The sequence below is a fragment of the Passer montanus genome, unplaced genomic scaffold, assembly GCF_014805655.1.
Source record: "Passer montanus isolate IOZ18808 unplaced genomic scaffold, ASM1480565v1 scaffold43, whole genome shotgun sequence".
NCBI lineage: Eukaryota > Metazoa > Chordata > Aves > Passeriformes > Passeridae > Passer > Passer montanus.
Window position 1 is genome coordinate 5,771,266 of NW_024369151.1, and position 25,891 is coordinate 5,797,156.

Sequence of the window (25,891 nt, forward strand, 5' to 3'; positions counted from 1 at the left end):
GAGCTATTAACCTACTGATTGTTTCCTAAATAGACACTTGATTGCTTTACCAGCCAGAACCTTTTTAATTTCAGAGGTTTTAAGAGACTAGAGCTAGAAAATGAGATTATCTTGCTTTGAGGTTATTTGGGCTTTTTTACCTTATAAGCTTATGTGCTGGCACTCTTCTGGCACATTTGTTTGATCTAGTGTTATGTGCCCTGAGGGCTTTGGAGAGATCTGAACTGGCTGGAGTAAAGTCTTAAAGTAGAAGGGAGAGGGGCTTGTGAGGTGGTGTGGCAGTCCTGAACCCAGTGGTGTTTTGATGGGGCAGCCTGTAACCAGAAACAGTTTGTGCCATGGGGAACTGGGTGTGACCAGGGAGAGCTGAGGGTGAACAACTGCAGAGACAGCAAATGGACAAGGGCTCCAAGGGGAGGGGAGGTAAAGCTGCAATCTGGTCCATCTAAGCAGAGGCTGTTACTTGACAGCTGTGGTCAGGATCTTTTTGTTCCTTCCTTCCTTTTGGCTTTGGAAATTGCAGTGTGCTCATCACTGTATTGGTGTTCAACAAGAATGGATTCTTCTAGATGTTTATTCAGGCACCAGAGTGAGTTGGTGGTGCTTGGCACAGCCCTTGGTGCCAGACAGCAAAAGCAGTGGGTGCTGTTGGTTATGTTGTGTCAGAGCTGCAGCAGCATTCCAGTCTGGAATTGGTACAGTTGTACCTGTCCCTCAGGCACAGAGGGGATCCAGCCCAGGGGGCTCCACAATTGTCACCTCCCTGTACAGAGTCAGGAGGAGCAATAGATGTTCCATGTGCTTTTTTTTTCCTGCTGCAGGGGGAACAGAGTGCTGGTGCCAGGAAGAGAATTCCTTCTGGCTGCTGTGAGGGAAGAGACCATTTTCTGCTTCATTAAGCTGCTGCTGCTTTAATGTACCAAGGAGAGGAATAACAGGGATGTCACTGGCCTGAGGGAAAACATACGTGCTGGAAGGGAAATAGGCAGGAGTAGATCTCTAATAGATCAGGACTATGAGAGTGGTAGTCATGGCAGTTTTAAAAACTAACTGGAACAGCAACATTTGATTTCCCTGTTCTCTTTTAACTAGAACAGCCAGGCTTTATTGCTGCATACAGAGTATTCCAACAGCTGCTTTTCCCAGGAGTTCCTTTCAAGCTGGGTGTTAGGGACAAGACTTTAGGATTTTAGATTAGCAGCAGATCTAGTTTCCATAACAACTAAAAAAGTCTGTTAGATCTAGAATAGCACTTGGGTCTCTCAGCAGCTGAAGTCATCCTGCTGCTCTATTTTTGCTTCAAGTGCAGGAGGAGCTGTTGTTTCTCAGAGCCCCTGAAGCTGTAGTACAACTGAGATGTGTCAGCTGGGAAAGGAACCACAAGACTGTGTTGGGAGTGTCAGGTGGGACAGGAAGGATGAGCAGCTTTGTTCTGCTTTTACCCCCAGCTTCCAAGCAGGAGGGCACTGCTTGCACCTGACTGCTCCCTTTGTCTCCCTGCTTGTCCCCAAAGCCCTGTGGCAGGGGAGCAAGGACAGCCCTGAGCCCACAGAAGATGCTGAGGCAGGAGGTCAGGCAGTTTGTTTATTGGCAAATGAGTGCTGAAACCCATGAGCCCCACAAACACAGGTGCTCAGTGCCCTGTTACATTAGAATGGTCACGAAACCTTTGGGGAAAGTGCAAAAGATCAATAAACAAGCAAAGTTAATTCTGACATACCTGGGGAAGGGTGTGAACAGAGTTTGGTGCAGGTGAGTTTCTCTTCCATCCAGCTTGAGTGGAAAACTTGTGACACATCAAGTGGAAGTCCTTTAGGTGAGCTCTAGCTAAGAGTTCATTCCAGAGTGGGCAGGCACACACACACCTGAGCTAAGCCTGGGCTGTGCTGTGTGTGTGGCCAAGAACAGCTCCTTGGGGGTCACAGCAGCTGGGACTGTCCCTTTCTGCACTAGGATGCACCAAGTCTATTCACTGCTGACATGGGAGGGGAAACATTCATTAAATCTGTGATTCAGGGTGGAAATAAAGTCAGGCTAAAACATGCCTGGACAGACACACTGAAAGAAAAGCCTTGACAATAACACAGGGAGCAAAGCTTGTAAAAAGGCTTGTAAACTTTGCAGTCCAAGAGCAATTTCCCAGAGGAAATGCAAGCAAGATGCATGGTCCCTTGCACGGAGGTTTGGGGTTAGGCCCTACAGTAGCAGGTTGGTCTTCACAAATCTTCCAGCTTCAGGGGTCAGGGGTAGGTGGGAGCCCCCAGCCCCAGGACAGTGACTGTGGCTCTTGGCCAGCAGTGCACTGCTGGTCTCCCAGGGGAGGGCAAGGCGGGTGGGTTTAACAGGCTCCTAAATTTGAACTGCAGCCTCCTTGCCTTGTGTGCCAGTGCAGCTCAGAGGGGGTGTGTGGGACCCTTCCCTGCTGGAATGCTCAGTGGTTGGACAACTGGGCAATTCTACTGGAGAAGAGAGGAGGGGCAGGCAGGCACTGACCCACACCTGACACAGGGAGGTGGAACTGCTGAGCAGCTGCTGAGGGACGCAGCTCACTCACCCCAGGAAAGCCACTGGGAGGAACAAGATAGGGAAGGGGAAAAGTAATCAAGGACCTTGTGCCATCAGGACTAACCTCAAAGCAGGCTGCACTGGTAGGTAACAAATTCAGTCTTGGGTGCCATCAGCCCTTTCCCAAAACCTCACCATAGCAGTGTTCCCACTTCTTTCCCACAATTCCCACATTAGCAATGGAGTGTTGGCCCTGAAGAGAGCAATGGTCTCGGATGAGGAAATCCGCATTAGAAGTGCCAGATGAGGGGTGCATTCTGCTTGTACATTCTTCTTCCTTAACATTTAACTTAGCAGTTCCAAGTAAGTGACAGGAACTTTCCCTTTCTGGTTCCCTCTTTCCCCTATGAGCCAGTCTGGATCCATGCCTGGCAGGCTGTACACAGTGATCATCTGGGGAGAGAAGACAGCACATTAGCCAGGACAGAGCAGACAGAGCCAAGGAGTTCAGTCAGATGAGGACTGAAAGAACAGTAATTCCTGAAGTTCATTTAGCAGGCATCTGTGCCCTTTCCTTGGAGCTACCTGCAGCTTTAACACAAGATTATGGAAAACTGCCCAGTTTTGTCCCTGTTGCTTTATCATTCTCCAAAGTGACTCAAGGTACTTTTACATGTTGCTATGTCATCCCTTCTGAATATGGAAGTTCAGTCTAGAGAAGACAAAAGTGCCCAACTTGCTGCTTTTTCTTTTTGTCTTAGCATTATTAGAGCAGGCCTCTAGCCAACAGCTTATCCCATGGCTCTGGATAAGCCAGCTCTATTTGAAGATATTAAGTATTGGAGTATTTTATTTTGGGTACAGCTGGGCTTCAACAGGAGGAGCTGTTTGGGTGATGTTAATAAATGGTTGTGAGCACAACCTCACTGCAACTCAGCAGATACTGGTATCCAGGAACAGCCTCTATTAATAAAGCAGTTTTTAGGGGCAGGAGAAGGAACCAAAGTCCTTGCTGGGCACACCATGGGCTGCTGGGTAGCTACAGCCAAATCCAACACTCAGGAAAGGCACCAACCTCATCTGCAAGCAGCGCCAGCTCGGTGCTGTCAGCCGCCTCGTAGTCATAGAGGACCCTGGCCCTGCGTGTCCCACTGGCAGGAGGCTTGACTTCATTGGGGTTCAGCACACCCTCTGCCACGGTGTTGGGCACCCCAACAATGGTGGGCACCACTGGAATGGTAGGCACAGCAGGGAGCGTGGCAGCAGCAACAGTGGGAGGAGAGGTAGCGGCTGCAGGAGATGCGGATTCTGCGTTGCCCACGAAGGTACCTGAAAATCTTACAGGGGAGAGAAGAGCACAGCTCAGCAAGGCTCCAGCCCCAGGAACCACAATCAGCTCTTCCTTTCAGCAGCTGCTCTGCAGAGATGAAGCTCAAGAGGTGCAGCCTGCAGAGCCAGCTGTAACATGCCCACACTGCCCTTCATGTGGGGAAGCACCCTCAGCTCTCAGGTGCTGAGACTGCAGCAGGTGACACTTGTCTGCCTACTCTGACTCCAGTGCTCTGTTGCACCACTTGCAGGGCACCAGACTGATGTGTGGCACTGCAGAGGGGCTGGGCAGGTGCAGCTCTTGCCTCTGTTTGACTGGCTCCGTTGTGCTGTGTCCTTGCCCTGCTCTCACAGCCTGCGTTTCCTGTTCTGCCTGCTAACTCTTCTGGAAAGGGATGGGCATTGGTGCTGCTGGATGCCACAGCTGGAGGCTCCCAGGCTTTGCAGGCTCTCTAGAGAGACACAGTGATGGAGCTCAGGCTCTGTTATCTAAGGGGGTATAGCTCTGGCCCTGGCAGAGATCCCAGAGTCACTGAAGGAAGGAGAGCCCTCAGAGCTCATCCTGGCCAACATCACAGCTCTGGCCCTGGCAGTGATCACACAGAGATCCCAGAGTCACTGAAGGAAGGAGAGCCCTCAGAGCTCATCCTGGCCAACATCATACTTACATTTCTCCTTTGGAGCTGCAGGCATGGAAAAAGAATGGAACAGGAGTGTGAGTGAGCACATAGAGGCAACAGCCCCCTCTGGGTCAGGGCTGTGCTGCTGTGACAGCACCAGACAGAACATCCCAGCCCACCCCTGGGGATGTGCAGCCAGCAGCACGGAATATGGAATCTGGGATTTGTTACTGCTGCAGCAGAGCATGCTCAGGCTCATTGCTTAGCAACAGGAATTTGAGTCCTGTGTGATTTAACTAATTTAGAGGAAGAATGTTCAAACTCTCATGGCCATCATGCTTTGAGAGGAATGTAAAAATCCAGTGGCAAAGCCTGCTCCAAATCCAGCACCAGGACTGGTCACCACTGCAAACTCAGAAACTCTGTCAGAGCTGTGAGGGCACTTATAACTTCAGCCCACCATTATGATGTGGGAAGGGGAAAGAGCCCTGAGCTGGGGGTAAGGAGATCAATAACCCTCAGAGAACTAAAAGCAATCTCGTCTTACCTGCCCAGCTGCTTCTGTAGATCCAGCATGAACTGGTAGCACTGAGCATAGTAGTTGGTCTGAGACTCCACAAACTCGTGGAGACAGCGAAGATGATTCACCTGGAGGGAAGGGGAGCATCACCTTGGCTGCGTTTGGCTGCCAGGCACGGAAACTCTCTCGCTGCAGCTACTGCTCCCCTGAGGCACCCCCAGTTTACCATCTCCTGTGCCTCCATCCCACATGCAGGAGGCAGGAGTGCCCGCAGCCCTGGCAGCCCGGTGCCCAGGACTCACGTGAGTGCTGCTGATGCCCTCCAGCAGCAGCCGCGTCACCTCCGCCTGCCGGTCGAACTCGGTCTGCGTGAGCCGCAGCTCGTGCTCCGCCTGCGAACAGCACGGGGCTCGGGCAGCACCGGGCACCAGCCCCGCGCTGCCTCCGAGCCCCCCAGCCACACCCCGGCAGCTGCGACACTGAGCAGCAGGCACGAGAGACCCTGGGGTGGATCCCAGAGACCTCTGGCTGCATTTCAGCCTGGCTCCTTCTTAATCCCACACCGGACCGCTGCAGGTGATGGAATGGCAGCTCAAAACTGATGCATCAAATCAAGGAAGATCCCACTCCCACAAGACCAGAACATGGAGATGGGGACGCTTTGTTAATCCTGAGGTATGTGGGAGTCAGTCCCATGCCAGCTCTGGTCCCTTTAATGCCCTCTTTCTGCACCTGCAGGCACAGGAATGTCACAGCCTCCCTAGGCTTCTCTCTGGAAGTGCAGTGGTTTCGTTTTTATCACCACAGAACAAAGGCTGAGGCCAGGCAGCATTTACCAAACTGCTGCTGCTAATTAAATCTGCAATGGAGATGAACATCCCAATCCAACTTCTACCCAAGGGTCTCCTTTGGGGCTGGTTACTGATTCTGAGCTAGGAGGAATCTCACACTGCTGAAGAGCAGGTAGCTCCCCAGCAGGCTTTGGGGGTTCAGAGACAGACTCACACTGGAGACCATCTCTCCCCCCACCACACAATGCATTTACACTGGGGCAGCTCTGCAGCACCACAACACCAGGTGGATCCTGGCAAGGAGATCTCCAGAAATGCTGGAGCCAAGAGCTCTGCTGCTGGCTCTCCTCTCCTGCTGACAGAAAAGGGGACAAGCATCCCCACGTGCTCTCTGCAGCATTCCTTAACACCAGTGCTGGTGTCCTCTTGGGGTGTGCTGTGGCTGGTCACAGAAGAGTGACACCCCCTCAGCTCCAGCTCACTGGAAAGAGAACCCTTCCCCTCCTCCAGGAGCGTGCAGCCATCAGAGAGCTGCCTTGGTTCCTTCTGCTGCTTTGGGAATGCCCTGACCATGCTGGCACAGGACTGGCATGTCTGGCATTGAGCCCAGAGCGCTGATCCAGCCAGGCTGGCAGTCTCAGAGCAGAGGCCACATCACTGGTGACCCCAGAGGAGAGCCAGTATTCCCAGCAGGACAAGCTGGAGGTGCTGCTGGGGCCAGCACAGCTCTCATCTGGCAGCAGCATTAGCAGTGGAGAGCCAGGCTACAACAAAGAAATGCTTTGACTGTCCTATAATCAGATTTGTCTATTTTAAGCTGCAACTCAACTGATCTATTTTCTTGCATCCTCTGTATGAAGGGGATTATTTAAAGGACAAGGGGGAATGTAACAGAAAATACCAGTGCAATGCCTTCAAAACACCAAGTGATTCTTGCTCCTGTGAGCTGGGACTCCAGTACTCAGAGCTATTTAAACTTGGGCCAGGCAGACCCAGCTCCATGTGGTGCTGCCTGGGATTTGCCTCTCCCTGCCAGCTCTGAGCAGCTGCAGGATGTATTTCCTATAAAGCCAGAGCTGGATGGTGACCTGGGAGGCTCGTGCTTCTCCAAGACATGGAGAATTCCAACATTTACTTACACACTTCAATCTATCCAAGCAGAATCACCCAAAGAGAGGACAGAGGAACAGATCCTTGCATGCTCAGAGCTGGCTGTAGCCAGCTTGTTTGGTTGAGGGACTGAAGGATTTAAAGAACAGGAAGAGCTGGGTCAGGAACAGCCAGTCCATTCTGCAGATGCCTTTGGAGTACCAGCAACAGGCTGCTGTCATGCACAGCACACAGAACCTCTGCCATCCTGCACCTCAGGCTTCACAGCAATGCCTGCTGGGGGTGTTCCAGGTGTGAAAGAACAGGAGCCCAGGAGGAGTCTCTGGAAGCTCCATGCAGTGCTGGAGCTCCACACAGAGCTCACCTTGCTCTCAGCCCTCCCTCCATCTTCATGGACAAGCCACACTTCCCTTCCAGAGCCTCCATGGATCAGAAGTGCAGCTCATCCAGAGGGAATCAACTCCATGAGACTTCAAACCTCCCCTCCTGACTGAGCTGCTCCCTGCAGCAGCTGGGGATGTGCCCTGTCCTTGCTCCAGCTCTGTGTGGAGCCAGCTGCATGGATTAGGCCAGGGGCTACCAGAGGCACAGGGAGGATCAGAGCCTTGGCCACAGGAGCAGAACTGGTCACACCTCAACCACCACACAGTGCAGGGCTCTGAGCCTCCTTTTACCACACACAGACACACCTGGATGCCAGGGAAGTGTCACCCAGCAGGGACAGCCAAGGGGCCCATGGCTCATCCCAAGCTGCTGTCACTGCACTGAACCACACAGAGGGACCAGGGCTGGGGCACACAATGCTCCTGATCCTCGCTGGTTCCAGAGCACCCCATCCTCTGAACACCCCCAGAAGGTCTGAGCACCATTCCAGCTGGGTACTTACCTTCTCCACCTCGTCGCTCCACAGCTGCAGGGGCCACAGAGCAACAGGAAAGGAGATCAGTGTTGGAGACGTCGTGAAGCACTCGGCACTAACACCAACGGGCTCCAGGGACACAGCAGGCCAACTCCAGGGACAAGCCAGCCCTTCACCCAGCAGCAGCTGCCAGATCCACGCCCCTTCCCCTCATTCCTGCACCCTCGGGTTCAGTTTTGCAATGGGAAGTCCCTGCCAGGGCTGCTGCAGCCACTGCATTCCATGGGAAAAAAAGGAGTAACAGCAGAGTCCTCTGCACAGCAAGGCTCACTTTGCTGGAGCTGCAGAGGCTGGTGTTGGAGGACAGCCCTTTTTTAGGATTGTGGGGAGGCAAGTGAGCCTTTTGAGCTCAGGCCACGTAGAGGCAGGTGTTCCTCACCCACAGTCCAGAGAAATGGGACAACCCACCCAGCCTGCACTGCCAACAGGCCTGCTGGGCACAGCAAGGAGGAAGCAGGGCTGGATGCTGCCTCTGAGCCAGGCAAAACATCACCCGACTCCTTCCTCCTCTCCTCATCCTCAGGGGCACACTTGGGGCAGCAGAACACTGGACACCTCCAGCTGCTGGTGGGATCTGGCTTCAGGACATGAAGCAATGAACAGAAGTCACACCCAGCAATGGCAAAGGGAGAGAGGAGCCAGAAAAACACATTGATCCCTCCAAAGGTCCTTGGCTTGGCCTTTCCTCAGCAGCCAGCTACTGCCCCAGCCCTGGCAATGTGAAATCCCCTGGATCCAGGAGCACAGCAGCCTGCAGCACCCACAGCAGCAGGGCCAGGGGAATGGCCCCTGTGCAGCCCAGCTTCACCACCCAGTGCCACCTCTGCAGGGCTGGGAAGGGCACCAGGCACCCTGGATTTGCACTGGGGGCACCAGTGCTGGACAGGGGTGACAGAGGGAGAGCAGGCTCTGCTTGGAGCAGGCTCTCCCAGCTGAGCTTTGCTCACCAGCTGTCCCCAGTGCAGAGAGACTTCAGCAGCCAATTTAAGGAGCTGCCTACACTGGGGAGGGGTGAAGCCCCTCTTGCTTGGTTGGAATTATTGTACTGGTCTGGGTGGTGAGGTGGGTGTTTTCTTTGACTTTTATGGGGATGTTTTGTTATTGCAAATTGGTTTGAGTAAGGCCTGGCCAACTTCAGCCATGTGTGGGGACACAGGTCCCACTTCTAAGAGCTCCTGCTCTGGAAGGAGGTGTGGCAGCATCCTGTAGGAAGCAGAGAAACAGATCCTGAACTGCTTCTCTGGCACAAGGCCTTTGCCAGCACATCCCCAGGGTTTTGGAGCAAGGCTCACTACAGGAGCAAGGGGAAGCTCCCCTCCGAGCCCAGGCCTTCCACTCAGACACTGTGGGCAGTACCTAAACCCTGGCAGCCCCATTCAATCAGTGCAACACCCACTGAATTTGTAGCCAGATTTGTTTCTCTTCTGTTGCATTTGCTGTGCCACCCCCAGACCTGACCCTGTGGTGTCTGGGACAGCCCAGCTTTGCCCAGATCTATCCCAGGGCTAAAACTCTTGAGTGGCTCCTCTGTGGACAGCTCAGAGGGCAGAAAGGGCCATGATCTGCTATTGTCTTCCTGCACCCCAGCTCAAGCCAGAGGAATCCTCTTTAAGGCACTCAATATGTTTTTCTTGGAGTCATTCCTGGGAGTACAGCACATGGCAGGGTCTGAGAGAAAGGGATATTTAGGCTTGCACAGCTCATGTACACCTTCTTACACAAAAACAAAAGGTCAGTGTGGGAGAGAGGAGAAATGGCTCCTCAGCCTCCAACTCGTACAAAACAAGGGAGGTGCTTTTTTTTTCCTTGGATTTAATTCCATCTGAGCCCTCCTGTCATGGAAGGGAAAAAAAAATAAAAGCACCATGTTATCCACCTCTCCAAAAACAACAAAGTAAATTTGGAATCCAAATGAGAGCCCAGCTCAGGGCGTGTGGTCCAGGAGAGAGCTGACCTGTTTGCTCACCTGTAAGACAAAGCTGTTACCTGGGCACAACCAACCCCTCCCTCCAGAAGGAGCTGAGCTCAGGAGAGGGGGGCAGCAGCCCCTGCTCTGCTCTCAGTGCACACTAAGAAATGCACAGGGACTCTGGCCTGGAAGAAAAGCAGAGCAACAGGATGAAGAGCTCCTACCTTGCTGCAGTGCCTGACCCTTTGGGATGAATGCTGGGATTTGAGAGCTTGCAGCAAAGCAGCCCTGCCTGGACAGAGCCAGGGAGCAGCCTGGGCTCAGCCTGTGTTTTGCTAATCAGGGATGCAAACTGTAATTCATGTCACCCCTGCCAGTGCAGCTGGCCCTTCACCCACCAACTGCAGCCTCTGGATGAGTTTTGGAAGCCACGAGGCCTGACTCTGGTCAGGCAGCACATTTCCCACAGGCACTCCTGGTAGGAGGCCCTGCTGTGCAATCACCAAAGCCATGGGTCAGTGCTGGCTGCTCTCCCAGAGCCCTGCCCTCATGCCCAGTGCCACCAGCACCAGCACAGCCTGATGAGGGAGCACTGAACTAGGCACAGATGTCCCAGGGTAGACACTTGTTGCCTAAAAAACTCACAAAATCTGTTCTGTTACATTCCTGTATGTGGCACCTGCTCCCCAGAGCAGCTTTGCAGCAGAGCAGAAGCAGATCAAGGTGATTTTTGCTGAGGGCTGGACGTGTCCAGCTGCGTGTGTGGCACTCCATGAGATGCCAATGCACAGTGCAGAAATGCCTGTCCTCAGCTGTGCTGCAGCCCTGCTCTGTTCAGAGGCAGGGAGAGCCCAGCTCCTCTCCTCTGGGTCTCCTGGAGCTCCTGCAGCCCCTCGGACAGACCTTCCCATGGGAAAAGCCAGAGCCACAAGCTGGCCCTGAGCTGCACGAGGGGACAGGAGAACTCAGCAGCTGCTGCAGCATCACCAGCATCAGCTTCTTCTGCAGGACTCTCATCACTGAGCCTGGGACTGATGGAAATTGTTTTCTAGTGTTGTGCAAAGCTGTTTCTGATCCCAGCATCGCTCTCCAAGAAGGTCAGGACAGATCCCCCTAGGAACTAACACTGATGCTGTCAGCTCAGACACACCTCTGTCTCCAAGTGGGATGGGTTTCCCATTAACCAAATCCAGCTCGTTTCCATTGTGGTTTTTGTTTCTGAGAAGGCTGGGCTGTCCTTTTTCCTATCAGCAGATCCCACTCCCAGCACTTCCACTCTCAGATTATTCTATTAGCAGGCATCAGTGTTGTTCTGAATGCTAGCCAGGAAGCAAGATGATCAGTTTTCAACATTTTAACGAGAAATGTGACATTGTGCAATGGGGAGCCATGAACACAGCATGGGAATTCAATTGCTTGGCCACAACCACTCAGTGCAACAGAGTGGAGACACAGTGGGCTGCTCACCCACCCCAGGCACATCTGGCTGTGCAACAGATGCCAACACAATGAAACTGTCAAAAATGACCTCTGTTTGCAGAACAGACAAACCTGCACTGTTATTGACACTGCTGGCAGAGAGATTCCTCCACCTTTGCTTCTCTCGACCAGCTTCAAAGCCTCTGACACCACAGTACTGATCAGGCAGTCACATGTGTGATACTGCCCCTGTACAGCTGGAACCATCCAGAAAGGCCACTCTTGGGGGTTGTTCCTCTCAATTGCTCCCCTAGCAATAAAAAACCATCAGAAGATCCCCACTTGCAGAGTGGAGGAGGGCTGGCAGGGAAGCTGGTTTGGAAAGCTGCAAAGGGCCAGACCCTGAGCTGGAACCCCCAGAGGGGTGATGTGAATCCTGGAGGCTGAGCCAGAGCCTGGGCAGCCCATGTCACATTAAAATGTTGAAAACAGCAGAGCACTAGGCCTAAGTCAGGTAGAGAGAGGGGCAGGAAGAGGCTGGAGAGGCAGTGTCCAGGAGGAGCACCCAGAGGAGGAGATCTTACCGCCGATGCGCTGGCCGAGAGCACGTAATTACGAGGTCTGGTTTCCTGAAAGTCAGGCACAGCCTGGGGGGGAACAGAGTGTCATGGACAAGGCACCAGAGGAGCCAACAGAGGTCACTGGGTGATGCGTGGAACAAGAGACTTTCCTTTTTTCCTGCCTGTGCTGGGAGCTTTGCTCAGATTCTGATGAGGGGCAGAGGGAGGTCCCTGCCAGCTCAGCTCAGGCCTGTGCAGTGGGAAGTGGACTGGCCTGAGCAGCACACACTCCTGCTGTCAGGACTGCCTGCACTTACACTGTCAGCTCACACAGCACCATCCCAAAGGCATTCCCAGTCCCCTGCAGCCAGCTCCTGTTGCATTAGCTCAGTCCTGTGGGCAGGACTCCCTTCCCCTTGTGTCCTGCCTACAGTCACTGTAGGGCCTTGCCCTAAAGCAGGAGTGTTTACCAGCACTGGAGCATCCCTCCCACACTGCCTTCTGCTGCTCTCACTCTCTCCAAGCCACATCTCCTCCTAACAGAGCCAGGCCTGCTGTTTTCAGGAAGGTACATGGCTCAGCCCAGCCAGGTCTAGCCAAAGGCAGTGTAGGAGATTTCATCCCAGAGGTCAGGAAACCTCCAAAGCACCTTCTCCACAGCTCAACCTCTGCCCTGGGGCACCAAGACTTGAGCACTCCAGAGATTTCCTCCCTGAAGTGCAATGGATCCAGCCCACCCCCCCCATTAATGGGCTCATTAACCACCTCAGAACTGGTGCTGTCATTCAGGTGAGCCCAGGCCTCCCCCGGGATGGCCTCTGGGGCAGCACTACCTAAAGAGACAAACCAGGGAGCTGCCTGACACCAGGAATGCTCCTGGCCAGCCCTCTCTGCACACAGCTGCTGTGTAGGGCTGGCACAGTCCTGCTGGATCCCAGCTCTGGTGTTAATCCCCTCAGGCCCCAGGTTAATCTCCCTGCTGTCACCAGATCCACTTACACACACTGACCCACTTTGCTGGGCCCCAGCTGGAATGAGTGACCAGTGTGTGGAAGAGCAGTCAGGCAGTCCCAACCATTTTTTTTTTCATACCATTTAGGAGTTTTAGGGATGGCTGGAGGAAGGAATAAGGAGGAGCAATTCCTACTGCAAGTTAAACCTGAATATAGGGGAGAAAAATGCACCAGTGAGGTTTGAGCCAGCATAGCAAGCAGGCTGGACTCCTCCCTGAGGGGAGAAAGGATGTTTCAGAGAAATAGCTGCTTATGCTTTTTGGTTTTTGAAGATCAAGAGCAACTGAAGAAACCTCTCCTCCCATTCCCTGGTCTCCAGGGAGTCCCAAAACCAGTCACAGCACATGGGATGAAGGAGACAAGCTTCTCTTGTACTTCTGTGCATGGAGAAGTTGTATTTGCAAGCAGTGGTCAAAAGGGACCCACCTCCCTCCCCCTTCCACTCTGGTAGAGGGCAAAAGGGGCAGAACAGCAGCACAACCAGATCACCCTGCCTGTCATTGTCTCTGAGCTGCCCTTCCAGAGAGGGACTGGCCACCCAAGCCCACCTCCTCCTGCTGCAGCTGGAGGAGCCCGAGGGACCTTCAGGGGAGCCCCTGCCCCTCTTGAGCACTGCTTGCAGGCAATGTGGATGGACCCAAGGGGTGCTCCAGAGGGGCTGCAGGCAGGTCTCTGACACTCCCATCCTTCTGGAGCACCTTCCCAGGCAGCCACAGCCCTGATCACATCAGAACATGCTGCAGGGCCAGTCCCAACAGGACAAAGGAGATATGAATTTTCTTTTTAAAAATGGGAAAGAGACAATGAGAGGTGTTAAAGGGAAAAAAAAAATCACAGCACTGTTAGCACAGTCAATACTCACATCTCCCTCACACTGAGCAAATCACAAAGAAACAAAACAAAAAGGTTAGTAAACAAAACAGCATCAACAGGAGGACAAAGCACAGAGTCCGTGGGAAGTGCACAAGCCCAGGTGCTCCACAGCAGCTCACGGGTCTGGGCAGCAGCTCCAGGGGCATCAGGAGACAGAAGCTGTGGGAACACGGATTTGCACTACAGAGGGGAAAGAGCAGCAAGAGAGAGGTGAGCTGGGAGAGCTGGGATACTTCAGCTTGGATGGGGAGGTGTGACACAGGACTCCAGGCAGGTCACAGGGAATGCTGTGATCTAGATGAGGTGTTCAGAGCAGAGGAAGCAGCTCTCCCCACTGCTGGGAGCTTCCACCTTGTCATCCAGCACTCAGGGAGGCACCCAGAGCCCAGGGACTCCACCTTTAGGCTGAGCTGGCTGAGAGATGGGTCCCCACAGCAGCCCCTGAATGTGCTCTGCTGCTGTAGTCAGTGTTTCAGCCACTGCTGCTTTGAGGCTTGGCTTGGGGAGGACACCCTGGAAAGCCTGGATTGCCTCTGCACCTACCTGGGGCACCCCAAAAGTTCCAGTGGGAAACAAAGTTTTTCTTTTCCAGCTGCAGGGGAGTCCCTAAACCAGGAGAGTGTGTGCAGGTGAGAGGCCTTGGGATCACCTGCAAGGTAAAGAGGGCAGAAGGGAGGAAGCACAGGAGGTATCTGAATTCCTGCTCTGAGCTTAAGGATAAAGCAATGGCCACCAGTTTCCCCTGAGACTGGGGGCACTGTCCCCTCCAGAAGGGGAATGGGGATTCCTGAACTTACTTTCAGAGGATCTGGGGGAGCCTGACTGATTAGAGAAGGCTTTTTTTAAAAGGGCAGCTACTATTCCTGTTCACAGCTGTCCTGTGTAGGTCTGAGCACTCTGTCAGGGCTGCTGAGCTTAGCACAGCTTCCCCATCGGCCATGGATGTAACAGGAGCTGGAGAAAAGGGAAACACCTGGGAAGTGGCTATCCAGGAAGAAACAAGGCCAGGGGCCCAGCTGGCAGATGGCCAGAAACAGGCTCATAGCAGGGCATCCCAGTGCATGCCAGAGACTGACTGACAAGGACAGTCTGATTCTGACTTGCACACTTCTGCCAGTTGAGCTCCAGGCCCCAAGGCAAAGCAGAACTTGGCAGATCCCTGTGCCAACAGCCAGAGCTCTGCAGGATGACAACCAGCTCCAACCAGGCCCTCCAGGGAACCCATCAGTGCCCAGTGTGATGAATTCCCCAAAGCCAGAGGGCAAGACAAGCCTGTACCTAGAGCACATGAACAGAGTGAGCAGAGAGGCTCAGGGACAGACCTTGTAGCCAGTCTGGCTCTGGCCACCCCTTACAGGCTCCCACAGCACCCCTGCCTGGGAGCTGCCAGAATCCTAATCCTATTCTGACAGGCTGGGATTGCTGCAGAGCTCCAGCAGCCTTTCCCTTGTGCACCTCCCAGCTCAGCTCTCTCTTGGCTTGGTTTAAGGTCCCCTGTGAAAATCAGCAAGTCCTCAGAAGATGCAGCCTTTTAGTTACTAGCACAACTCATCCAGCAGCCCTGATCAGTCAGGAGCCTGGGTCAAGTGCAAGTTTCCAGACTCCAGAAGCTCAGAACTGTTTGCTTCAACAATTCCCCCAAGGGAGGACATCTCAGGAACAGGCACAGGGCTCCTGCTCCCAGTTCCCTTCCACCCCAGATGAGGAATTCCCACAGCCATGCCTGCCAGAGACAGGACACAGCAGGGTAACCTAATTTTTGACCATGTGAGCCAAGCCCTGGGGTCAGAAGGACGGGGAGGGAAAGGAGGGGAGGAGTTACCGCTGCTTTTGCCTCGGCAGCTTTGGCCTTCTTCAGCCTGGCTTTGCAGGCATCCAGGTCCAGGCGTCGGTTCTGCAGGATCCTCCTCTCTTTCTGCAAGGGACAGGAGATGCTCAGAGCACACTGCTTAGAGGCAGGGTTGAGGAGGGGGTGTGGTATCACCTAGGAATTGAATCTATTTCTTTATTAAAACATGCTAGAGAGAAAGAACCAGTTGCTATGCTCATCTCCTTAGCAAGAGTTTTGGGGCTGGTTGCCAGGGATACAGGATAACCTCCTGGAAACAGGGCAGCCTGTGATGGGTGGTGCCCACAAGCTGCAGGAGTGGGGAAATGAGTTACTTTTTTCTTATGCATCAGCTGGCAACCCTTCCCTATCAGAGGGGGAACCCGAGCAGATCTAGGGTTGGTACTTCCTCATCCTTGCATTCAAGGGGAGAGGTATGGAGTCACCCTTTATCACAGGGAAAGAAAAGGGGTTCTCTCAGCACTGTTTCCCTCTCCCCGCCCCCCTTGTCTCCAGGGATGTGTGAAGCCTCCCCTCCCCTGGTGGCACACTCACAGAGATGGTTCTCCAGTCGCCCTCCAGGAAGTTGCGCAGCGGGGTCAGGAAGCTGATGGAGGCAGAGCGGATGAATTCCCGTTCTGCTGCGCCCAAGCGCCGCTGGGTCTCTCCAACTTTTATCAACGTCTTCCCTGCAACAACAGGGACCTTCAGCTCCAGAGAAACCAATTAACACGTGTTGGCTCCAGCCAGCTCACCCAGAGCTTGCACACTGCCGTGCTGGGGGACACAGGCACAGCTGTACCTGGCCTGGGCAAGGTGACCGTGCCTGTCCCACCCCTGCTCCAGCCCTACCCACTCTGCTGTTGGCCTGAGGCATCATTTCCCTGCTCCCAGGGCAGCTCTGATCTTATCTACCTGCTGAGGCACTCATGCCACTGATGTATTTTACTGCTCTACCTGCTTGCGCAGACTGATCCTTCTTTGCCTCGTAAAACAGAGGCACAGGAACAGAGCAGCAAATTAAAAAGCACCAGAGCAGAAAACATGAGTTGATTAGGCAGTGTTGGCTACAGATGCAGCTACAGCTGCTCTGGCTGTAACAGGACTCACTATTGAACAACTATTGATTTGGAGAGCAGGAACAAAGCTCATGGCAGGGGCAAGGACAGCTGGAAGTGAAGGCTGTTTCTGTGTGCAGGTCTGCTGCTTAAAGAAGCCCAAACCTCCCCCAGGAAGGGACAACTGTGAGGATTTCAGAGCAGGGAGATGCTCTGTGTGGTCAGGAAGGAGCCTGCTGCAGACATCTCAATACAAAACAGTATTGGGGATGTTCTTTTGGGAAAGGATGGATTCCCAGGACTTCTTCATTAGGCAGGCTGACTTACCATAAGGTGTCCCTGGCCCAAAGTCACTGGCTGCCTCTGTCATGTACTGTGCCAGCAGCTCCCCGTTGGTGACCCGGGAAGGCACCTTCCGGTCAAGCTTCTCATACAGGAATTCTTCTACTCTGGCACCTGCAGTGGGGACACCAGGGAGGCTGAAAGAAGGTCCCTGAAGTGGGAATCATGACAGCCCAGCCCATGCAGTGCTCAGTGAGGCACTGGGCAGCAGTGCCAGGAGCAGGGGGCACTGCCCAGGGCACTGCCAGGGTGCTCTCAGCTCACAGGGAACAAGAACAGGCCCTGCAAGGACACCTTTGTCCCAAACCCCACCAGCTCTACAGGGCTCCCTGCCAGAGGCCACGTCTTTCAGCACTGAGCTGCAAGTGACATTTGTCCTCCAAGCCTGAGGAGAAGCTGGACTCACTGGGGTTTGGCTGCAGCAGAACTTCAGTCTGGCGCAAGATCTTCTCTGTCCAGTTCTTGGTGCAGTCTGCCCTGGCCAGGAGGTTTTCAAAGTGGGCATCAAGTTCAGTCTTCTCAGCCTGGCCCAGCTTTTCTTCAGTAAACTGCAGGAAGAAGGCAGTCATTAGGTCTGTTCTTCCAAAGCAGACTGACAGTTTGTTAGAGAGATAATAAGGGACAGTGAAGCTGCTTTTGTCTTGTGTGTTTACCTTAGAATAGAGCTAAAAACTCTTCTAGTTGTCATTCTTTTTTCCCAGGCATCTTCCAGGGGAAGAGGGCAATTTTTTTGCCCAAGAGTAGAACAAGCATTGGGCTAAAAATAGACTCCAGGTCTGAGAGGTGTTCCAAAATAAGTAACTTTTAATAAGGTCTAGTACAGAAATACTCCAGTTGTGAGGGTTCTATTTAAACATGCACATGGCTTCCACTGCTTCGTGCAGGAGAGCAACAGACATCCTTCACATGAGGGAAGGTGCTAAATCCCTTCATCTCCTACTGAACAACTCTGTGTCCTGCAAACCCAAGGGGTCAGGAATGCCACTGCCACCTGAAGTCAGGAGACTCAAACTCAGGATTTAATAAAACCACTTCCAGCAAGTGACTCTTCTTCTGGGCCACACTCCGAAGCAGGGAATTGAAATATACACTGTCCAACTCTTCTCAGCACTCAGATTCATACTGGCAATGGACAATCCCTCCCTCTTCAATTCCTTTTAAGTCTAAAATTAGCAGTAGGGAGAATTAGGTGGAGTTTTCATACTGGGCATCTGACCAGGTTTGTCAGATGCAGCCTCAGATGGCCTGGACACCCTCCATTTCTGAGAGAAGAGATTTCTGAGGGAAAGGGATTTCTGACACAAGAGCCCATTCCCTCTCATCCCATCCCCATTTCCCACTTGCTCCTTCCAGTGAAGCTGGCCAATTTCAGTATATTTTAAAGCACAATTCCCTGCTCTTGACAGAACCAGCATCTTGTTGGATCATGCTAAAAGACCCTTTGGACAGCTGTGCCATGTGGGGTCCAAGAGAGGCTCCAGGTGTCCCTCAACCCTTGTTACTGGTCTCTGATGCCATTGCTGAGTCATCAGGACATGGAGCTGTGGTACTGGCACAGGCAGATGCCAAAGATCACAGCCTGGCTAAAGCTGAGATGAAATGCAGCTCCCGTCTCATCTACCACTGGCACCCTCTCCTCCCTGCTTCCCTACTCCAGAGCTCAGCTCTAGCTGGGCCCAGATGTCCCTTCCATGGGCTCTTGGTCTGGGGTCTGCTGCCCTTCCTGAAAGGTTTCCTGGCCAGCTCTTTCCTTCCCCACCCCCCCAGTGCTGGGAACCCAGTGAGATAGAGAGCCCAGAGCAGGGCCAAACAGCCCCTGGAGTCCTGTTACCAGATGGCTCAGATATACCAGGCCCCCAGGTGTGTTTACACAGAAACCTGTTTGGCACCACTGTGCTTTGTCACACGTGGGTGGGACAGGTCCTCAGCTGCAGGGACAGGGATCCTGTCACTGGTCTCTGCACAGCAGCCCCTGGTTACTGCCAGGTAATTCTACCTAGGTCTTGCCTGGCCACTGCTGGACAGGGCTAAAAGCAGATTCGAGGTGAGAGGGTGTTAGTGTTGTTTGTCTGTGATTTCTTTGGGGGTCACACATGGCTCTCAGCGGCTGAGGCTGCTTTCCTCTGTCTGGGACCCAGGGCTGTTTTCAGACTCTGCCAGGCTGGGCTGAGTCACTGCCATGCAGCAAACTGGGACTTCCCAGGTATCTGGCACCAATTCTTGAGTCATCTGTTAGAGATCTTTCCTAAACAAGACTCTTTGATGCAAAGGTAAGTCTCTCTCACCCCCCTTTCCCAGACAGCGTTTTGAGACCTCATCTCACTTTCAAGTCCAGCTCTTTTTCCTGCAGTTTTAGGCTTATCCTGCACCAGCATCTGCCCTGGAGCTGTCAAACCTAAACCCAATTTCTTTTCAGCTGAATTGAGTCAGCTTCTTACAGCATTGCTGCAGTGCCAGATCACTGCTGAAGCCCTCCAGCATCTCCACAGTGCCACTGCCACTGTCCTGAACACTCCAGCTCCGGGGTGCTTTGCTCTGTTAGCAAGTGACATCTTTGGCATCACTGTCCTCTGAGGCTGTTTTGTGTAACCCAGTGCAGGGGTCACAGCTCAGCATTTGCCAGAGCTCAGAAACTCAATTCTTATCTCAAGTCAGGCACTGAAGCTGTTTGTCTTGCAGCAAGGCTGAGAGGATGACAGCAAGCCTGGGGATGCCTGGCAATGCCAGAAGGGGAGGGTGGGCAGGAACCTCAGCCACAGCCCCTGGCTCCAAAGGGTCAGGCCAGAAGACAATCTCTTATTCAGGCTGTCTTTCAGGGTTGGAAAGGAGGGCACGAAGGGCAGGAAGTGGGTGCAAGGCACGGGAGGCTGTGACTCCACTGACACAACTCCCTGAGTGCCTGCCTGACCCTGGCCAGGAGCTGGATGTGCTGAGCCCAGCCAGGCACAGCCTCGGGTGGTGGTGCCCCACTGCAGGGGCTGCCTGGGGGCTGTCCCTGCCCAGTGCTCCCTCCCGTGCTCAGAGTCACTGGTCCAGCTCACTCTGACCTCTAATGAATTTTTAGACCTATCAGAGAGCCCACCTGACTTGGCAGCAGCGGTGGGGATGTGCCATGAAGTGCAAGGAGGGCAGGGCCACCTGCTGCAGGAGCATCCTGCCACGAGGTCACATCAAGCTTCTCCTGGAAGCACAGCCAGCACAGGAGATTACAGGTAAATGACACTGACCTATGAGCTTGTGTTTTTGTCTGCTGCAAGTGGAAATCTGAGATTTTTGGGTGGCAACAGATCTCAGCTGCTGGTCCCTTCTTGCCTGGCTGCCCAGCAGAAAGAAGGGTAGAAGAAGAGCAGTTTATGAAATTTGGCTACTCAGGCACTTCAGGCAGAACTCCCCTGTAAAGGATTTCTATTCTTCAGAATCTGTTTTCATAACACAGAAATTTGATTAAAAATATTTCACTGTGACACCAAGAGATGCAGGAAAAATGAACTGATCATACTCTCAAGTCTCCTGAGATTTTGAGTATTTTATATCTTGCTGCTCCCAGACTAGAATCACTGCTGTCTTTTACAACAGATTGCCAAAAATGGGAGGGATACTGGGTTTTGTCAAGTTGATTTCCAGGCTTGGTGCAGATCCCTGGGGAGAGAGGCAGAGCTGGCAGAGCACAGGCAATTGCAGTGCTGGGAAGGATCTCTAGTTCCTCCACCCTGCGTGGCAGAACTACTCCCATTTGTTTTCTAGAACCTGAGGAGTGGGTCAACAGCCCTGAACCAATTCCCAGCTCTGCATCCCGGGATCACGAGCCAGGTGGCAGTGCTGAGGCTGCTCCCCTGCAGGAAACATCCCTGCAGCTGACCCAGAGCAGGTGCTCAATAATGCAGGGCAGCCTTTTGTCAGTGCCACTCTCTCTCCAGGAAGAGCAGAGTTGTGCTGCATTCCAGGACATGAATAATTCAGCCAAAGGTTGGGTTTCCTCTGGGGCTTGGCTGGCCAGCAGGAACAAGAGATGCTTTATCAGGGCCCAGATGGGCAAACAGTGACCCAGCAGGAGAGCAGCACTTGGGCCACAGCCCAACAGAAGCACGGATGGGCTGGGCTGCAGTTAGGGCAGGGGAAAAGCCCCTTCCCCCAAGAGAGCTGCCAGACACAAGTCTGGGATGTCAGGAGGGTCAGCAAGTAGTGCTGAGCTGGAGGGGCCCCTGTGCACCACAGGGACAGATCAGACAGGCCTGTGACTGAAGGACAGAGCCAGGCTTTAAAACAGCCCATGGTGAAAGCACCAGCACCTTCCTTTCCTTAAAAGGGGAATAAAATCCCAGTATAACAACAGCCCAGGCCTGTGTGCTGTATCTCTGACAGGGTGGCAGAGCTCAGCCCCTTGTACCACTTGCAGGGTCCCCATTTTATCCAGCTGCATGTCACTTATGACTTTCCACTTTACAAAGATCAAACCTGGGCCAGGAGACCTAAACCAGGAATAGTCTCCTGCAGCCACCAGTAGATTTAGACTGTTGTTTTTTTCAAAGACTCCAAATAGCTCAAAATGTCCAAAACACAGTAACATTTGCTCTTTTGGTGATCAAAAGCACAACACAGTCAGTTGAGCAAATCTGGCTCCCCGTTTGCACAGGGCTGCAGTAGGAAAGAAGCCACAGCCACTCAGCATCTCAAAACTACCTGCCTTTCAGCAACTGTGGACCAGATAGAGTCTGCTCCAAGTATTTGGTCACCAGGAGGCAGGAAAGCCAGGCTGGGAGCCAAGTGAAACTGTGCTAGAGGACAGAAGGAAGCCATTAGCAGGGACAGCTTGGTTAACTCACGAGCAGGCACAGGAGAGGAAAAACACTGCGGTGGTGGGTGACCTTGGCTGCACCTGAGGTGCCACCAAGCCTCTCCATCATTTCCCTCCTCAGCACAACAGGGGAGTTGAAAATAAGATGGAAAGACCTCATAGCTCAAGATAAAGGCAGTTTAATGAAGAAAAAGTTGTGTGTGGAAGCAAAGGAAACCAAAAGATTTTCTTGTCTTCTTCCCATCTGAAGTGATGTGTGACCCCTTCCCAGGAAGCTGGGCCTCAGTGTGTGTCCAGGTTACTCCAAAAAACAAATGTGCTCTATAATGATGTCCCACCTCCTCCTCTCTCTCAGGTTTTATTGTGAATATCCCTTTGGACAGCTTGGGTCAGCTGTCCTGGCTGTGTCCCCACCAAGTCCTTGCCCTTTCCTTGGGTCACCCTCTGCTCTTTCAACTTTTAAAGTGTGGGCACTAACAAGGCTGGGAACCAGAGGGTTTATTTTATCTACCAATGATAAAAGTCTATTTTATCACCAGAGTTCAGGGAGCTGGGGGAGTCTGTCTGTCTGCAGGGGCTTCAGGATGAGCAAGTCAGCCTCTAGCTGTTTTAGTAATGACATTAGGGGAGGATAAGCACCCAAAAGCTGCATTCACCCTTGGGCATTTTCACCCAGAGCCTGTTTACATCAGAACTGACAAAAGACAGATACCTACAGTTATTTCCTGACCTCCCTGAAAGAGCCTGGCTTGCAGCCTATCTAGAACAGAGAAATCCAGTGTGTGACCATACAGCTTCCCCTGGCCAAGCTTTGGGCTCAGACCCACGTATGACAACTGGAAGGTGCATCTGATCCAGGACAGAGGCCCTTCTTCAAGGGAGGATGAAGAGTGAGGAGTCTGCAGGGGCTGCATCCCCTCAGAGCACAGATCTGATGGCTGCAACTGGTGCAAGTGTCAGCAGAGGCCATCCTCAGCCGAATGTGAACCCTACACAAGCTCTGTACCCCAGCCTAGAAGCTCCTTCCCCACTCCCAGGGTAGCAGAGCTGTCACTGCTTTCCTACCCCAACTTTCCTGTCTGCTCTGCTTTTCTGGAGGAGTCCTGTGACTGCAGCCTGAGCAAGGAAGAGCCAGGTAAAGGAAGCAGTGGGTTGGAGCTGTTTTGATTGGGTTTGCCATGAGAAGCCTAACCCAAAATCATTCTTGCAGCACCTCTGCTGGGTTGTGTTTGACAGATTTCAAACCAGCTCCTGGCCTGAGCCAGCCCAGAGGTGTTGTGCTGACCATGCCCTGCCTCCTCTCCCCCTGGCTGAGCCCCAGTTCCAGTTCAGGTGAAGCTCCTGTGTTGGTCAGACAGCTCTGCCAGACAGCAGGAGCAAATGCTGTCTGAGTGGAGCAGCACATAATGGCCAGCCCATTTATCTCCCAGTCGCTGCAGTTCCAGTAAAACATCACTTTGTTAAATGCCTGGAGCTGGAGAAAGCATCACCAAAACAGCTTTTTCTAGACAGCTTATTCCCATCCCAGAAGATCTGCAGTGCTAAAGAGGGCTACAAACCCAGCCCCTACTGCCCACAGCAGAGCTGAGCAGTCAGTGGTGGCTCTGGGGGAGATGGGGCAGGGCTCACCCACTCCAGGGCTCGTGGGCACCCAAAAAGGCTGAATTCCCCCAGCAGTGACCCCTCACGAGGTGGTTTTCAGCCTCAGATCTCCTTCCTTCCAGCTCCCCCTCCTTACACACCTGCTCTCTGTCCACAAGTGCCAGTGCTCATTTGGTTAAAGAAATTACTACTGTAATTAGGCATATGAATATTCATGTAGGAGACAGTGGAGTAGGTGTAGCAGGCAGCAGCCAGGGTTTATAAACGCCTCCTTGCTCTGGAATCACTGTGTGCAGACACTGTTCCCAGGCCTGTCTCCTTCCTACGCCTTGCAGCTAAAAAACACTTATCAGAGACTTACAATAAGGCCTCTAAACATAAGATTTCTCTCCTGCATTTCTTCTGTGTCCAAGGTCATTTGCATGAGAACAGCATCTTTAGGTTCTCCATCTGCTCCTTATTTTGCACCTGTAGTTAATATTTCCCTTTTTCATAACACATGACTCACTGGCACGGTTACAGGAGGTGATATCTGCTTACAGGAGACCAGTCCCCAGCAGAGCCAGAATTACTCCACTGCACAGAAGGTCTGCAACGAGGCAGCTCTGCTCTTTGTTTACCAACCCCCACACAATAGGCACAGCAAGAAGGCCAGTCCCAGAGCCACCAGCTGGACCTCACCTACCAAGGGAGGATCCCGACCAGTTCTGACCTGCCTCCGTCCTCTCCTGGCCAAACAAAAGCAGTTTTTCACTCATACTCCCCAAGAAATGAATACACTGAACAGCTCCATCTCACCACCTGCTGCTCATGTGCACCCAAATTTCTCCACAGCTCCGGTGGGTTACTCCATCCCCAGAAGCTCCTGATCTCAAGTTTGTGAATATCAGAACATTTTGCAGGATCACTGAAGTACAACTCCTGTTCCTGCACAGAAACAGCCCCAAGAACCCCCCTGTGCCTGAGAGCTTGTCCAAACTCTCCGGAGCTCTGCAGGCCCCGGGGCTGTGACCATTCCCCGGGGAGCCTGTTCAGAGCCCCACCGCCCTGTGGGGGAAGAGCCTTTTCCTAATTCCACCCTGACTCAGCTCCTGCCCTTTCCTCGCCTGCTCCTGGTGCCTCAGCAGCCCCGTCAGACCAACCCGAGCTCTCAGCAGGGCTCCCATCCCTGAACACCCCGGTGCTCCCCCGGGGCCTGGCGGCCCTGCTCCTCCCCAGGGGCTGAAGCACAGACCCGGGGCGGGCACCTCCATCCCCCTTCCCCGGGGACAGGGACCCTCCGCGGCATCCCAGAGCGGCGGGGGCTGGAAGGGCCCTCCGGGGACCCGCTGCCGCGGCAGGGCCACCTGGAGCAGCTGCCAGGAGGGGTTGGAATGCCGGCAGAGTGGGGACTCCACACCATCCCCTGGAGGGCAGCTCCGGCAGATCGCCGTACGCCCTCCCGGGCACGGACAAAGAGCCGTGCGCCAGCTCCGTTCCCTTGAGGCCAACCAGCGCCAGTGTCCCCGCTGTCCCCCCGTGCCGAGCGCCACCCCCGGCGCTCTCCCGGCCCCCCGAGCCACGGCCGATGCTCCTGAGGGGCTGCACCTGCGGGGGCTCCCCCGGCTCCGAGCTCCCTCTCCAGCCTCCCGCCCGGCCTCCGCCGGGGCCTGGACCCGCGCGCCGCCCGCCCCGCGGCCTCCGGGCGGGGCCGCCCTGCCCGCCTCACCTGCATGGCGCGGGAGAAGAAGACGCCCGCGTCCGACGCCAGCTTCTTCACGTTGAACTCCATGGCGGCCCCGAAGCCGCTCCGGCCGCGCCGCGCCCCCGCTGTCACCGCGCCCGCCGCGCCGCCGCCTTTTATAGCGCCGGGTGACGCCCGCTCCGCGCCTCTTAAAAGGGCTGCGGCTTCTCGCAGAGTCAGCGGGCCCCGGCCGCGCCTCGGCGGGAGGGGTGAGGGCAGAGGGAGCGGCCCCTTTAAGGGCGGCGGCGGCGGCGGAGGGAGCTGTCAGCGCCCGCCAATAGGAACTCGCGCCTCGCTCCCCGCCCCTCCCCTTCCCGCTCCGCAGCGATCGCCGCCGCATCCCCGAGCCGGGCGCGTTCCGATTGGCGCGGCGGCGGGCGGCTCTCCGCTCTGATTGGCCGGAACGGGAGCGGGGGCGGCACCGCCGCGTGGCCCCGCCCCCGGCGGGGCGGGCTGCGGCGCGGGGGAAGGAGACGCTGCCCTTCCGCGGCCATGGCGCGCGGCGCGGGCCGAGGGCGGGTGAGTGGTGCCGCCCGCGCCCGCTGGCGGGGGCCGGCCCGCCGGGCCGCACCATCGTTAGTGGGGGGGGAGCGCCGAGCCGGGGACCCCCGGGTGAAGCCGGTCATGGGGGTGGGCGGGTGCGGGGGTGCCGCCGGGGTGAATGGGTGCGGGGGGCCGGGGATGCGGCAGCGGTGCGAGGCACCCGAGGGCGCAGGGGGATGCTCAGGGATGCGGGGATGTCGGGGTGCGGGGGATGTCGGGGTGCGGGAGCCCTTCCTGCGGGCCCGGCGTGCTGCAGTGCGGGTGCGGGGCGGCTCCCGGGGCACGCTGCCCGCCGGGCCGGAGGCTGAACCCCCCGGTGCCCGCGGCGGGCAGGGCTGGGGGCGATGCCCGGACGGAGGGGCTGCCTTGGTACCTCGGTGCCTGCACTCCCGGTGCCGGTATGGAAACCCCAGGCTGCTTTCTGTGCCCGAA

General features: G+C 54.5%; 1 protein-coding gene across 9 annotated transcripts; it reads right to left on the reverse strand.

Moving 5' to 3' along the window:
* Nucleotides 1-1,564: 1,564 nt before the first annotated feature.
* SH3GLB2 (SH3 domain containing GRB2 like, endophilin B2) lies at nucleotides 1,565-25,110 on the reverse strand. Of its 9 annotated transcripts, XM_039719973.1 has the most exons (13): nucleotides 24,902-25,110; nucleotides 17,203-17,344; nucleotides 16,782-16,910; nucleotides 15,952-16,085; nucleotides 15,391-15,483; nucleotides 13,558-13,569; nucleotides 11,707-11,769; nucleotides 7,762-7,785; nucleotides 5,277-5,366; nucleotides 5,002-5,102; nucleotides 4,503-4,517; nucleotides 3,581-3,842; nucleotides 1,565-2,958 (listed from the first exon to the last, which is right to left on the reverse strand). In XM_039719973.1, the coding sequence occupies exons 1-13, from the start codon at nucleotides 24,962-24,964 to the stop codon at nucleotides 2,851-2,853; spliced, it is 1,236 nt and encodes a 411-aa protein (XP_039575907.1). In that variant the 5' UTR covers nucleotides 24,965-25,110; the 3' UTR covers nucleotides 1,565-2,850. The 9 variants fall into 9 exon arrangements, with proteins under 9 accessions (XP_039575907.1, XP_039575908.1, XP_039575912.1 ...); XM_039719974.1 differs by lacking the exon at nucleotides 13,558-13,569 and having other exon boundaries at nucleotides 24,902-25,108; XM_039719978.1 differs by lacking the exon at nucleotides 11,707-11,769 and having other exon boundaries at nucleotides 24,902-25,108.
* Between the last annotated feature and the right edge of the window lie 781 nt (nucleotides 25,111-25,891).